Source organism: Hippoglossus hippoglossus, chromosome 22 (assembly GCF_009819705.1).
Source record: "Hippoglossus hippoglossus isolate fHipHip1 chromosome 22, fHipHip1.pri, whole genome shotgun sequence".
Taxonomy (NCBI): Eukaryota; Metazoa; Chordata; class Actinopteri; order Pleuronectiformes; family Pleuronectidae; genus Hippoglossus; species Hippoglossus hippoglossus.
This window is the reverse complement of record NC_047172.1, coordinates 17,250,956-17,267,508: the sequence shown is the minus strand read 5'-3', so window position 1 is coordinate 17,267,508 and position 16,553 is coordinate 17,250,956. Positions and strand designations below refer to the sequence as shown.

Here is a 16,553-nt window from a genome sequence, read left to right as displayed (position 1 = left end):
CAATCTCTGTCCACACGGGCGCTTTGGCTCCGGATCAGTTTTAATCGCGTCCATACTAACACGAGTGAAAACGCACATCACATGACCACTCACGTACACCCTGCATGCCGGTGTACACTGGAAGGCGTGTGTGGGCCAGTGTATACAGGCATCGCTCGAATAATAGCTTGTCTCCTCCACATGGGAGCAGGTTGAATCATAGTAAAATGCAGAATTTAACTGTAAGCAAAGAAAACAGCTTGTAATTGTTTATGCATGTTGTTTCACCTGTAGTGGAGGCTAATGCCAGTTGTTTCGTCCAGAAGGGGGTCATGTGATAAGAGCCTGACGAATCAGTGAAGGCTAAGTTATGACCGAAAAGACCCAATCAACAAGCGTTTGTGAGTGTCTACGTCATCATTTCTAAATGTCTCCGTTTCTGCCCGTCCAGACTAAAACGCAGCTCTAAAACACTGGAGTAGTGTGGCCGCCAGGCGTGTTTTCCAACCAACACTTAGTAGTAAGGATGTAGCCCGAGGTTGCATTCAGGGATCATGGAGGATGAAGCTGTGGAGGACACTGATGAGGTATTGTTGACTGACAGGAAGGGGCAGAGGTTAAATCTTTGTGGAGGAAACATGCATTCAGGAGCTGTACTGGAAACTGAGACCTGCTTTGCTTTTACAAAACAGGTAAATGAAGTGCAAACCCAGAGTTATTTGAAGATGAAGGGGATTCACGGTGACCTAAATGAATGAATAAATGTTGATGGGCTGTGGCTGGGCGGCATGCCTATAGAGTGGAGGAAGCAGGCAGAGTCTTACAGTCCAGTTTGGCCCAGGGGTACTCCATGTCCCAAACCATCCCCGGCCAACGCCTGCACGCTGTCATGGAGCATGGATGACATGTTAGTGGCAGCAATGGGAGCCAGAGCAGGGTGGATGGGTGAACTTGCATACGACCATACACCCACTCACTCACGCACACTCACACACACACACACTCACACACACACACACAGGACAAAAAACATGGAGGGCAGAAGCACAATTGAGAAGGGTGAGAATGAGGAGCAGTGTCAGCCAGCCATCACTGTCTCAATGAAGCTGTATGGGACACAGAGGATCAGGTATGAAAGACAATGATAGAAATGTATTCAGATGCAATATAACTGAAGCAAAAAGCATTAGACATGTCATGTTTATGATTTGGGAAAAACTTAAAAATGTACAAAAATATATCAAAACTATAGACTGTATAAAGATAGACGATGAATCTCCACTTCCTCCTACTATCCTGAAATCAAGCTAAAATATCCCTGATACGAACGCTGCCATCTTGCTCCGATGACGTCATTTGTGCAGAGGCCAGAGCTGCGGTATAGGGAGGCACTTGACTAATCGTGAGTCAGTCATGATGCTTCACCCCCTTTTTCATAGCATCAAAACTTGACTGACTTTTATTTTGGACCATGTCCCATCCGCACACATGGAGGAGGAAGGGTTTATATTGCAGCACGACACCTGGGGGCTTCACATTTGGGAGCTTTCACGATGTCCATCTTTATAAATGCTATCGATCAAAATGAATTATCGATTAATCAATTAATGATTAAATGGGAATTGGCGGAGGTTTATCCTCTCACTCTTATGAATGCTATTGTAGTTGCTTGCTTGTAATTGTTCCTCTTGTAAATTCCACAGAGAGGATTTACTTACTATATAAATTCTCACATTGGCTTTGGCTGAACCTAACAATGCATTTTAACACAGTGGATTATGTTCCCTCTCATTTAAAGATTGAAGATCTCTTCAGTCAGTGCTGTTATCTTGTAACTAGTCTTGAAAAAACAATCTTAAAACAACCCCCTTGTTTATAGAAGGGCTGGACAGAGGGGATTGGAGAAGTTAACAAATACAAAACCAAACCAGTAACTGCACTACAGAATCCTATGAGGCAAGCAAGCTCTGGATAAAATATGAATGGCCAGACACGCACATGCACACACCCTCATATTAATCTATTAATCTATTTACATGCGCAGATTCCGGAGAAATACAAATTACCATTCAGAACGAGTTTCCGCAGCAGTGAGGGGCGACACAACAGCCTCACAGACTTCATTATGTTACGGCGTCTCACATTAGCCACAGCGATATGTGTCCCATGCTGTGAAAAATTATTTCCAAGCCTGGCTAACCTCTCTCAACTATCCCTGTCCAGCCACAGAGGAAGCTAATGGTTAAAATAGTCCATAACACCAGCGAACTGACTAGACGGAACAAGATTTGGGCCTTTTAGGGTTTTCTTCCTCCATTTTCATCTGTATCAGTATTTATTTTCTCCTTCAGTCTCTGGTTTGAAGATGAGAGGTGGTAACAAGAGGTCAGTGTGGGAACATTTTACACCTCTGCAGGAGAGTATGGAAATGTGGCAGACCACCTCCTGGCTGCCTGAATATTGCACCTGGCATCTGACAATCTGAAGTCCTACACACACACAGACACACACACACACACACAAAAGACACACCAACTAGGACTCTAGGAAATACACGAACCAGCGTACAGGATAAAAACGTTGCATAAACTTAAAGATCTCTATAAAACATACAAGCACTGACAGGTCTGACAATGACGAGACACTATGGTGTGGTATTGTTGAGTGCTTTCCTTGTCAAAACAGAACGTGTGTGGGGATCCAATAGAGTGGGAAAGTGCTATTCTGTATTGATTTCAGTGCTGCAGCAGATCGATCAGAGCTGCTACAAGTAGGAAGAACAAGATAAGACACGTTTGCCATTCTATTCATCATGGACTGATAAGAGTGCTGTGCTGACATCCGCGAGCTGCTGTTTGTCGGTGGGATCTCTGAAGTGTTGGCGAATGAGCTCTCTTTCACACGCGCACATGCACGCACACATTGCAATTGCCATTTAACATGGCTGCTTATATTCATAGGACAGTAACTGCACAGAAAGGGTGCAGACACAAGAAGAGATGAACAAAGTAGCGTAGAGTGGGGCTGGAGGAAGTGGAGAAAGCGGGAGTGTTTGAAGTCAGTTGGATGGCGTGGAGAGCCGGGGCCCGCCGTTTGATATTCATCAGTGAGCGTAGGCGTGGAAGAAGAGGAGACAGAATGAGCAGGGTGAAGGGGGATGCGAGGGAAAAAACAGGTGTGATGTGGAGGAGGAGGAAAGATTAATATGGATAAAGAGGCAAGAAAAGAGATGAGGAAGAAGGGGTGAAAAAGCCATGAGAGGAAACGACAGAGACATGATGAAGAAATAGTGAGATGTAGGGACAGAAAAAGATGGAGTGCAAAGAACATAAAGGATGAGAGAGGTGCGGTCGGTTCATTTCTCACCTGTCCCACTCATTGGGTAGCCAGGAGAGGGGGAGAAGACCTGCGAGGCAAAGTCTTCAAAGGTCATGACCTCTCTGTGGTTCTGAACAATGGCCTCCAAGTAGAGTGCCCGCTCCTCATAGCTGATTAGCTCTTGTTAAGGCACAAAACATAATGACATGTTGGAGAGAAGATGGAAAATAAAGGCTACAAGGTAAAGTAACATTCTCTTAACATTCAATTTAATCTAGCTCTACCTACATAATCACATCTCAGAATAAAGTTAAAACATCCATATGTGTTTTGCACAGTTCATCAGTACAAACAATCTAATAAAAAAAATCAGAGCAATGGTAGCAAATTGAATATTTCCGTGCTGCACTGCAGGTATACTCTGCACTGTGAGGGCGAGCTGCGAGAGTGAGAGGCAGCGTTGCTGGGCAGGGCGGCTCCGCCATCAGCGACCCAGCCAGAAGCAGAGATGGAACAATCAGCCATGCCACACAGCCCCAAATGAGACAGCAGTCTCCAAAATAATCATAAAAAAAGAAAGAAAGAATACATCACTACTGGCGTGATGCTCCGAACCTCTCCTCTACCCCTCTTCTCTCTAATAGAACCCCTGCTGCAGGCAGCATGTCTAGGACCACCCTCCCCGATGGGCTGCCTGCCACTTCTCCGTGCCATCAGGGGGAAAATTGGAGCCATTTGAAATTCAGAGTGACAAGCAGTGACTGGAGCCTGGGCAGCCAGCATGCAGGATGGATAGTTGGATTTGAAATGGGAAAGCTCAAATAAATAAATAAATTAAAAAAATGAGCCGGCAAAATGGCTGCCGGGTGAGGGTGGAAAACATTCTGATGGCCATTATCATATCATTATCATAGATATATCAAGCTTAGTCTGCTGTGGAATGGAGGCAAGTGCTGGATAAAATATGGTGCCGGGAACTATTGGGGCGGAAATGTCTATCTGATTGCGTAATGACGGGGAAGCAGTCAGAGATTTAACAGTGTTTGCACATGTTTGACAATGAGTCTGATTATGCTCACGGCTGTCTGTTGTAGACATGTTTTCTTGATTGACGACACCTCACAAATTGCTGGACAAAAACACGCACTCTCACTCTCAAACACTTACAGCTCTAGTCACTGAGCACTGACTCTTCCTCTCCCCATCCCCCTCATTATGACTGCCAGGGTGGAGTGGCACTGGGCTGCCGCTGACGCCAAGGCTGAACCAGGCTGAGCTGAGATAGGCTGGACTGGGCTGAGAGGCACCGGTCTGGGTTACATAGATACGATGAGACTGTCACTGGGAAGAGGGCCTGCTGTGGGCACATGCCACCACAGTGAGGGCCAAGGCAGCCATGACCAATGGCTTTGAGGGGAACCGTGGCGAAGTAGGGGTGACGGGCACCTGAGCCGGGACACACCAGAGGGTGCGATGGCCAAGCTGCTCACAGGGACAGACAGGGATGGACAGAGGGCAGAATACGACAAAAGATAGACTAAAAGAGAACTGGGATAGCACTCATTGGAGTGCATACCTCCCACAAGGCATGGGGAACAACATTCCCCTTAAATTCAGCCAAGCTGCACCATATTTCACACACACACACACACACACACACACACACACACACACACACACACACACACACACACACACACACACACACACACACACACACACACACACACACACACACACACACACACACACAAGTGATGTTTATTTATGATCGTCTAGTATTTTTTTATTAATAATTAAAAACAAGAAAAGCAACATTTTAACATGGAAGGCAAACAGAAAAGAGTAGCAGACCTGTCAGCTATTATTCTGTGTCTGGTTGACCATTCTTTACGGGGCCAACATCTTCATTCTGGAGATATAGAGCAGTGTGACTTTAAACACATAAAAGCATTTCCCTATCAGCTCTATATCCGTCTCGTAGTCATAGCCAGACACGCAACATCACTGTTTTCTGTCACTTGCTGGAAACAGTGTTGGACAAAGAGCGAGCATCCCGGGCTCTGCTGCCATGGTAACGTGGGTCACAGCTCTGTGTGGTGGGTCATATCCAGGGTTTTATGGATAACAGACAGAGAAAGGATGTTTGTAAAAAAAAAAACAGAACAAAATGTGCGCTGATATGTGATGACTGGAAAACAAAATATGGGACAACGGAGCAACTTGATGAGAAGAAATGAGAGAAGTTAAGAGGGAAGCCGATAAGTGAAAGACAAGGAAGGACAGAGGGAGAAAAAGAGACCCTCTGCACAGCGTGGGTCAACAGAGCCATATGGCTGTCCATTATCAGGGATGCAGATGACTGGAGGCCTGTTATTGAGATTCTTTAAACAAATATTGACTCCAGCTGGAGCAGACGTTCTCTCTGACTCCGACACACGCCTCTCCTCCACTACTTCCTTCCGCTGCCCTCCATCCAAGTTAGACAAATGGATTATAGTGGGTGAGAAGGAAAAAATAAACTTCAAAAGAATAAAATAAAGGAAGATAGAGTGGAATTATCAAGAGATGAGGGGACAATATATGGCAGGCAGTGGGGGAGAGGGACAGGCGGTGAGGGAGGGAGGGAGACTAATAAAAGGCCTTTTGGAGATTGAGTGAAAGCGAGAGACGTAATCAGCTCATTTAAGTAAATGCACGATGCTATCTGTGGGTAAAAAAAATTGCTGCACAGAAATCAGAGCCGATGCACGGTGAGGCGTAATCTTGCCTTCTCTCTCTCCCCTGCGCTCCCTCATCTTTCTGCTCGTCTCTAATTGCTAAGCCATGGGCACAGCTTGTTCTCCTGCATATGCACAGATGCTGCTGCCTCCATGCAGTAACTTAATCAAGGGACACGTCCAGAACAGTGACGCATGTCCATGTCATGGACACTAAACCTGCCAACACTGACCTACTTTTGGGAGAAAAAAACCCCATAAGCAATGGCTATTGATGAGCGAGAGCTTCATGTTTGTGACAAACTTACAAAATACAAACTGTTATACTAAATAAAAAACGTCATGTGTTATGAAAGCCTTCATGATGAACCCTATTACTGTTTTCGAAAAAATGGCTACTCTCTATTTTTGGCTATAAAAGACTTGCATAAAGCCAGGGGTGAGATATAAAAAGGAAAATGGAGACAGGTCCACATTTCCACAGATGGACTGCAATTCAAGTCACCCGTGACATAACTGTCATTTTCAACCGAACTGGGCGGACAAGCAAGACAAGCCAGTGCGGGAGGAGTGTGTTGCAGCACTTTGGGAATTTCCATGGAAGCCCTATGTTCCGAGCGACTGCATTCCTATTAGGGAGAAGAGAGGGAGACCAATGTAATGTCTACGGAGCGTGGCAACAGTAACGACAGAAAGAAATCCTCCATGCAGGTCTGAGTATATGTGAAACAACTTCAGTTAAGAAACTGATATCTGGAGATGTGTCGGCTGGGGTTTAGAGAGTTTAGAGGTTGAGGATGGAGCAGAAGCTATTAAAAAAATGAATCCAATCCATTAATTCCAACATTAACATACTCCAGATAATGTGTTTGGTGGATAACCGACTTCTCTGTCCTCTGCTTGCACCCTGTCTTTCTTTTATCACCATCTAACACGGCTTAAAAATGGTACCTGAGCATGTGTGTATCCAGAACACACACACACACACACACACACACACTCACACTCACACTCACACTCACACTCACACACTCACACGTACATTATGCACAAACACACAAAATGCCACATAAAGGTAAAAAAACACAACTGAACACAGTCTTAAAAGATTATACCTGTGCCGGCACATAATGTGCATGTGCATGTGCATATGGGTCAGTATACATGTACATACATATGTATCTGTGGGTGTGTGCACGTATGTATACATATGCATGCCTGCTGGCCAGATGGCAGGGGGGTGGCTCTGGGGGAATGGTGGGGGTCAAGCATCTTTGTGGATCAAAGCCAAGGTCAGGGCAGCTGCAGTGGCCCATGTTCAAGGTGAATGGAGGCCTCAGATGGCTCTTCATTAGCAGGCTGCTCCATCCCTGCTGGACCCCATCGGCCAAACCACCACCGACCCTCCTCATCTCGCTCCCCTTTTCTCTTCTCGCTCCACAGGGACCTGTCCTAAAAAATGCCGGTCCACTGGGATACATTTTGTGCCGTGTGCAGCCCCACCCGTAGCACGCAGACACGTACACATGCTCACACATAGGCGTTTGTGCATAAGTAGGCTCGCAGGCTCAACACACACACACACACACACACACACACACACACACACACACACACACACACACACACACACACACACACACACACACACACACACACACACACACACACACACACACACAACGCCCAAAAGAGCCAATGGTGACCTCTGAACTGGTGTCTCTCTGGAGAGCAGCATCTTGACCGTCTTTGTGTTTCTCAGTCCTCCTGCTGACAAAAGGCCTCACGCCATCACTGGCCCATGACACACACTCGAACATCTTTTAAACACACACACAGCCAGCAGGGACATTGATGCACCACGGCCTCAGCTGGTGCTCCATTACTTAAAGGTACTCTGAATGTAAACAGCTAATATCCACAGTTTTCCGGCCATTTCTCACCACTGGCCACAATAATCTTTAAAACGGCAACAAATCTCAATGCATAACCACGATTAGCTGTAAATTAATAGAGAGGCATGAAACCATAAGCAGGAATGTTGAGGATCATTCATTTAAATCCCTGTGTTGGTGCAGACACAGCACAAAATGCAAACCAAACAGGGAACCGCAAAACTTGACTGATATGCCAATGAGGGTTTGAAGAAAAACATGATTTACCTATCATTGTTACGGGGCATCTACCAACATCGGCGAAGGATTTCACAAATGTCTGGTTAAAATTAAAGGGAGATGAATTTCAGAAAAAGGCCCCACAGTTCAAATGAGTGAAAACTAAATCATTAAATGCAAAGCAGAATTATAGACCTGTAGATCTGAAAAAAGATGAATGAATAAAACAATTTAAGAAATGTCTAGAATGACACTCAGTTAAGCGCATACGTCTGCCAAGGTTCAATTGTCCACTTAAATTCAATCGAGCTGTAACAAATTTCACAAACTCATAGATATCTGTTCACTAAATATGCCTGAATTGATTCATGAATTATTCCTTGGGAAAACGGTGAAAATGTTGAGAAACGTTTAAAAAAAAAATTATCCTGGATCCCCCCATCCTAGGGGTTCCACATCAAATTTCAATGGGTTCTCCCCTGACCGATTTCCGCATCCTTCCACCAAGTGTCATGATAATCCATCCAGTAGTTTTTTGCCTTATCTTGCTTGTGAACAAACAAACCAACAAACAAACCAACAGGGGTAAAAACACCACTCAAGGGCGTTCCATCACAGTGAAATGAAATGTGGTTGGAACCATGCAGATTCTGTCTTGAGGTCACCATGTGGCCTAAATCAGTTAGTGTTATAAGGTTATGGGTCAGGAAATGACCAAGAACCCCCTTTAAGACAGCCTATCTGGCAGTTCAATGATTCTGAGAGCATGATGGGATAAACAATAAACAATCTAAACTCCCAGTTTGCAGTGACTGCACATATGAACAACTGAGACAGACAGAGATAGAGACTCACTCTAACAGTTAATCTGTTGATAAGGCCGGGCAGGGGGTGAAGGTCCAGATTAGGGAAAGGAGCATTAAGAAGAGGTCTTAGATACCCCCTACTGACATTTCACTATTTAAGCTCCATTTCTATCCACTTTCCAGTCACAGAAGCCGGATCACGGGTGCAGGGAGAGCGGCTGCCCACTGATCTTTTTTTTTTGGTCGAAGATTCCCCACTGCTAAAAGCTGACAACCCTCTTTGCTTAATTTGAGAGTTTTCATAGTAAAAAATAATAATAATAAAGGCAAAAGAAAGAAGGTGTGGAAAGCAAAGTTAAAGGTCAATTGAGAAATTAAGCTTTTTCTTTGATATTGCAGCCATCAGGATCACAGAACAGTTCACTAGCCCTTCTCTAAAAAATATAACAAAGAAAAATAATCTGTAAAGGAATGCTGCTGGTACAGGTTTTTTATAATGCTTAAGTAAATATATACAAAAACGCACAATCAGGACATACTGTAGGTTTATAATACCTGAAGAGATGACACATGGCTGACCATCACGCCTAATGATTCTGTGAGTTTTACCTGAAGAACATCTAAAAAATAAACTAAACCTATTAAAAAAATTAATCTTTGCCATGTGTTGGGAGAAACAACTCCTACACTTCCCAGGCATCTACAGCAGCAGCCAAGGTTAATCCTGTTTGTACGAGCGCTGGTAGTAAAAGGGGGCTCTTATAGTGAAGAGGGACAGTTTAGAAATGAGGTGGAGGGTGTCTCTGGGTGCTTGACCCCCTCCTCTCTTAGCTCCACATCTGCCCATTAACCTGGGCCCGTCCGCTTGACCTTGGTGAGGAGAGGAGCTCAGGAGTAGCTCACAGTGCCATTGACTCCCCACAGTCACATAATTGGCCTGTTAAGAGGAAGGGATTGGGGAGTGCTTTGGTTGTACCAGAGTGCCAGTGGAAGCAGCATTAAAAAAATAAAAGCAGATGTGGTCATTATTTTTTTGGGCAATAGGCACCGTGCCACACCTCTTCATGCTGCATGCGGTATTGCTGGATATCACACAGAAACTGTCCATCTGTACGGATACGAAGCTGCTTTCAGACATGAACTAAACTCAGAATAATCTCCAGGAATCAAATGTAGGGGCTGTACGTGAGAACCCAAATGTGCAAGTCAGATGCTGTGGACATTCTGCAGAGTTTCTCCTGCAAGACCATGGGAACCATGTGAGAATACAGCAGGAGATAATCCGGAGGATTCACAGCAAGTGAGGGGGCGTGTTGATGACGTTTTGAAACTGAACCCCCCCCGAAAAGAATAGGAATATCTCTGGATGAAAAAGAGGTGCCATACTTGAAGAAGACACAGACGGACATGTCAACTTGGGAAGAAAAGGAGATTCAGGAGCTTTTGGTGATACAGGCTGAATGGTCAGTTTCCCTTTTTTTTTTTAGTTCATTCTATTCTTTCCGATGTAGGAAGTTCATAATAACTTGTTATTTCAGCATATGTCAATAAATCCTTTGAATATGATGTGCTGTAATAAAAAACATGTTATCTCCGCAGCAGAGTTTATACGTTGTGTCCTGCCTCCTTCACGCTGCTCCACCCCTCACCTGAGCGCTCCAAAGACTTTTCTGTTGTTGTTAACGTGTCTGACCGGAGAATCTCCTGCTGCATTTTTCATATGTGAGACGCAAACTGCAGATAAAGCTCATGTATGAAAATTACTTATCATTACATTTTGGGACCGGAGTGGAAAAGGTGTCAGTATTGAAAAATGATTGGTGGCAAAGCCAAACTACACACACCTTTGAATGATATGCATGGCTGCTGTCACTCACCATTACACTGAGTACCAAAGGAGACAATGAAAGCAGACTGGTGTAACAGGCACATGCTTAAATCAATAGGGGATCACAGTGCCATCTCCAGGAGGCATTGGTATGGAGAAATGAACGAGTACATATGGATGAACTGTTACTCATTCTGCAAAAGGAGATAAGAGGCAGAGAGGCTGTGTACACAAGAAAATGCACACAAGGATTGGAAGAGACACAAAAACAAGGGATAGAAATATGGGGGAAAGAAGGTGAAGATGGGTGGAGAGGCAGGGAGGGGGCAAATGGAGAAGAGGAAGGGAAGAAAGAGGGATAAAGCCGCTCAGGTGTTGATTAGAGAGAGGCCGGGCCGTGAGTGCCAGCGGTACCTGTTGTTACAGCGAGGGCTGAGGTGTGAAGCTCGTCTCAGCAGAGGCCCTCAGAGGTGTGAGGTGATTATGGGAAAAACGGGACGGAAGACAGAGACATTTAGACGGAGAGACATGGGAAGAAAGAAAGATGGGGACAGGGAGAGTGAATGTGGCAATAAAGCTGGCTGCAGGAATAATGGGGAGAGTGGGAAGGAACAACAGATTCAGACAGATAAAGTGAGAGTGGGTATGACAGATACTAGCCAGTAGGGTGATTGTATAGTGTGACTTCGACTGTCCGTGTGTGTGTGTGTGTGTGTGTGCATGTCCCACTCCCGCTTTATATGGCAGCTACTCAAACCTTGGTGTCTCATTAAACAGCTTTTTGCTGTAGACAGAGGCAGACAGAAAATGTCTGAATGTGTCACACATGCATTATGATGAGTGGAGGTGTTTGTGTGTCCATTTTCTTGCCGAGCATCGACACACACAACATCAGAGGCTCTGGAGGAATAGCTGGTTTCAGAGAGTTTTAACAAGTGGCCTAATTAGCAGCAGGTCCAGGAAACTGGAAGTTGTGAGCCCCAGAGGAGTTGGGTCAAAATGTAAGCCCAGGTTAATGACACCTCCTGAGGGGAGAGCTTCCCACAGGAAGAGCCTTTCTAAGCTCCAACCTCCACACCTCTCTACCGTCCATCTGGCCTTCAGACAGCGGGATGGGAAGTTATGGCTGTGACATCACTCCTAACCTATGACATCATCACTGCCCATCAGTGATTTCACACAGGTTTGCCACAGCTGCAGACAAAATCTGATGTCTACTGGCTGGCATGAGCAGGTTATTTATGAGCCAACTGCAGGAAGTAGTCACCCATTTTCTTAAGTCTCTGGCAGCCCACCATCCCTCTGGGGGACACTAAAAATCGATTTCTGCACCGTAACAAATCACAAGAGCAGCACCTAACCCCAAAGTCAGCGTTGACCCCTAAACTATGTTAGAACACACTGATTGTTGAGGGGTTCGCAGAATATAAATGATAAAGCAACAAGTCATCCTCAGACACCAGAGGAAACTGGACAGTCACAAGACACCCGGTGACATCATAATTTGTTGTAGCATGGTTTGTTCATCACAACATTAACTGCTATCAAAGCCCACTGTGTCTATGTATTCAGATGAGGTGAGTCTGCATCCAATCTCATTTTCAAAAGGACCCTGGTCTCCATTGATGAGTCCTAACACAGCAGCCTTAGATGTGAAACACAATGGATGGACATGATTAATCAAACACAGGCCCATTACAGCCAGACAGTCACACAGGCCTCCACCGTGCATTAACAGAAAGTCATAATAAGATGAGCCACAAAAGGCTGATAGGGATGAAGATTAACAGATACAGGTCTTTGACTGGCTGGGTAAGAGTTCCCTCTGAAGGTCCCTTTTGTCCTGTGATGATGACCACAGTGACATGAATGCCGCAGGCTTCTGGAAACATTATTAGGTCAGGACAAAGGTGGGCATCTTATGAGCTATCTGAGGTGAATATGCGTCATATTTTCCCCCACTCCAGTTCCTGCTATTTGAATAGTTCAGAATTGAGACAGGGAACAACAGGATCTATCTGATCTCAATTTGAACTTTTAATAAAAAGTCAAATGATGAAACTGAGAAGGGCACGCTGGAGCCAGACTTTGATTGGAATCCATCTGATTACCTGTACGGCATTTCACCTCTTCTGTCTTCAGACTTTCATGAAGTTTACAGTGTGATAAATATTAACAAGCTGATGACACAGCTTCTGTCCACCTGTAGCCAACTCCAAAGCATAACAGCAATCAAAGCACACTGATGTTCTACAAACTGTTTGATACGTTTAGGAAACCAGTCTGACACCTAAATTGCAAGACAAGTGTGGCAACTCTGGGTCATGCCAAACGGCTTTGATCTTTACCCTATGACGACGCTATTCAGACAAGCGCTGATGAAATATTAAAACAAAATGAACAGAGGCTTTTGCAATTTTAATGATGCTCGTGGCATGTGCAACTGAATAACTGTGATGCGTTAAAGCCCAGCGTCTCCGTCTGCTTCCCCCTGCCAAGACGCGCCGCACACGAAGCCTCTTGTTCCTCCAATGCCCCCTCTATGAAAGGTTCATCGGGCCAATTAGGCTGCCTGGCCTTATGCAAAATGCCAGGCATTTTGCGGGAATGATAATGATTAGCGCCAGGTTACATATGATCACAGCTGTGGTGAATGCAGCGAGTGGAGAGGGTTAGCTGCTGGGGACAAGAGTGGTATCTCATTTGCCCTCATATTTGGATTTTAGACATATTTCAATTAATGCCATTGTGATGACAAAGAGATTAAGTCTTGACAAAAAACTGCATGTGCCGACACTGGGCTGTGAGGCCAACTTGTTCATACGGTTATAATGATGATGACTTAATAATGTAGTTGTTGAGGATATGATGACATATTTTTTGTTGGAAGGCACTTTTATTTTGGAAAGTTTAAAGTGCGTGCTTATAATGAGCCCTCAGCCCAAAATAAGTCTGTACATATGTGTGTTTGTGTGTGTGTGTGTGTGTGTGTGTGTGTGTGTGTGTGTGTGTGTGTGTACGTATACGCACACACACAGAAAGAAACTCAAACACAAAACCTTGGGCAAAAAAGAAAATGGACTTCTGTGCTGGCAACAGCTTTTTCCTAATCCTCGCCCCTAGGCTATATTGTGCAGTCAAGCAGGCTATTACATGGCAACAATTAGGGGGGCTGGAGCCCAACACCTGGTCGTCTCCTATTCTGGCCCTTCAGTGGCAGCTGACTGTACAGTCTCACAGCCAGGTGGCCCTCCTTCAATGACATTAGCTAGTCACTCCAGGGTTAATCACGAGCCTGCCATCATCCAGTGGGCATGCATTGAGCTCCATTCAAACTGGAAGCTTTTATGGGGGAAAGGGGATGATGGAGGCGATGTTGTTATAAAAACTTGTTCAGCTGAAGATCCCAGACAGAGAGCCCACATAATCAAAATGAACTTGGGGGAGGGGACAGAGCCTCTTGCATTTGTGGCCCAAGTTAGGTACACCGCCTTGATTGGCTCAAGCGGCGCTCGCAACATGTCAACTGTGCATCCTGCAGATTATAATGGACCTTTTTATGGGTGGACAAAAACAGATGGAGGAGCGGGAAGTGCTATACATCCAAGCAGACGGGTGATGGTGCAGGGGGGGGAGGGAAATACAAAAACAAGATACAAAACAAGTGGGTGTAGCTAGAGCGGCCCCGGCTATGTCTGCCTGCACAAAGCCCCATTCCAAAGCCCCCTGGCTTGGAGATCTGAGGGTAAATAACGCTCATTACAATAACAAAAGCTATAGATTTGTACCCCAATCAGCTAGTCTCATCAATAGTAATTAGAGGCTATACATAACTAATGAAGATGTGTACACTACATTAAACAAAGGTGCTGAGAGCTGTTGTGTATCTACACAGACTGTTGGATAAGTGGATGTCTGCAGCACAAAGCCTTTCTTACATTTCCACCAAAACAATAGGAATAAGCAGTTGAAATTATGAAAACACAGAAAGGACAATTGTGTGTCGTATGAGTGCTCATTCTAATAACAAAGGCGCACAAGTTTCTGTGATAAGATGATCACTCTACTGGGATATGGAATATGCTGTGCCTGTTTCTACAACCAACAGTACTTCCTCTTGTTTCAAAATTAAACTCAATATTATCACGACATGTTGCAACGGAGACAGAGGAAGATCTCACCAATATTTCTCCCTGCTCGTCTTTCAGAGACAACCACTTGACAATGAAACGCAGACTATCAGTATTAACACATCAAAGGCTGCTTTATGGAAGAAGAGGCCGCCAATGCACAGCGATACATACTTAAATGTTTTTGTTATTGCTTTGTTTGCCTTGCCTTTTCTGTTAATGCAGAAAATTCCATTTTGTGCAAAAATGCAAATGCTGTGAGGCACAAGGACATCCTCTAAAAGAGAACAATGGCCACAGGACATCGGAGGAGCAGACACTGCCTTTGAACCATTTAAAGAGGCATTAATGTGCAACTTATAAATAATCAACTAATTCCTTCTTTAAAACAGCCAATTAAGTCTGTGACATTAAAAGCAACAAAGCCTTATTAAAATAAAAGGACGAAATAAAAGAGCAGTCTTTGAACAGAAAATAAAGAGAATTGCAAATATAATGGACATTTAGGAACAAAGAATAATGTCACAAGGTGTCCTCACAAGAGTCCACAAAAAAACACTAGGCCACATCAGAGACCGAGAGATTCCAGTGGAGAACGATGAGTGACATTTCAGTGACATTTCCCAGCAGCGTTCAGTGCGCGGCAGTATCAAGACAGCGTCAGAAATATCTATGGATATGCTTGAATGTGAACAGGCGTTAAGGGATGCGGGCTCTTTCAGGGGACGGCCTCAGCTCTGGGGCCGGTGATGAGGAGCCTGGACCCTGCGAGATTGAATGGTAATCACTGGAGCACAGATAATGGATGATTGAAGGCTCTTTCTACGCTGCTGTTGGATTTCAATATCAGAGAGGCCCTAGAATTGGGATTCTTATCAGGGGCGGTGTGTCAAACAAAGGAGAGCCGAGCGTGAAATATGGGGTCCAACTCAGGCACACGACCATAGCGATTAGCACAAGGATAAAAAAGGCCGCGCAAACAAAAGAGGGCAGCTTTAGCTGGACAAAGGGCTGTCCACTGCCTTGTAACAAGAGACACGGAAGGAAGAGGGGGCATAAAGGAAGAGAGAGAGTACGTGGTGGTAAAAAGGAGGACAGGACAAGAGTTTCGCTGAGATGGCTGGAAGATGAATAGGGACAGAGCCAACTGTTAAAGAGTGTTCCAGATTCCCTGCTTCTGAAGAGGAATAATGGACCAGCAGGGATGAAATGCAATATACCCCCGCCTCAAAGCCATTCATACACATCCAAACAAACACACATTATCAATCACGTACACACATGCGCAGACAAACACATGGTGGCACGAGGCTTCACTTCTCTGCCAAGTCCATCACAAAACAACAAACAAAAAAAACAACACAAAACAACAAAATTATTCCCATTTATCCCCGGATTCCAAGCTCCGCAGCTTGCCAGGAAAGCTCATTAACCCTCCCTTCAAGAACCCTGAGACAAAAGAGGGGGAAAACAAAACATAACTAATCAATGAGAACGCATCCATTGGAGGGGGGGGCGCGCAACAACACGCATCCATTTGGATAACCTGAGCGGGCTAACAGCTTTCTGCTTTAGTGTTGTGCTGGCTGGCTACTGGTCGGAGAAAGAAAGTTCATTAATTAAACAGGGCTAGGGGAACAGATGGAATGGCTAGCTGG

General features: G+C 44.9%; 1 protein-coding gene across 5 annotated transcripts in view; it reads right to left on the bottom strand.

Annotated features, from left to right (window-relative positions):
* Window positions 1-16,553, bottom strand: part of ralgapa2 (Ral GTPase activating protein catalytic subunit alpha 2) — a 95,441-nt gene that overhangs the window by 5,444 nt on the left and 73,444 nt on the right. For 4 of the 5 annotated variants that reach the window (XM_034575472.1, XM_034575470.1, XM_034575475.1 and 1 more), the window contains one exon: window positions 3,346-3,467. In XM_034575472.1, the coding sequence (XP_034431363.1) occupies window positions 3,346-3,467 (122 nt within the window). Of the gene's footprint in view, window positions 1-803; window positions 864-3,345; window positions 3,468-16,553 lie in introns of all 5 variants that reach the window. The other variant, XM_034575471.1, reaches the window with a different exon arrangement.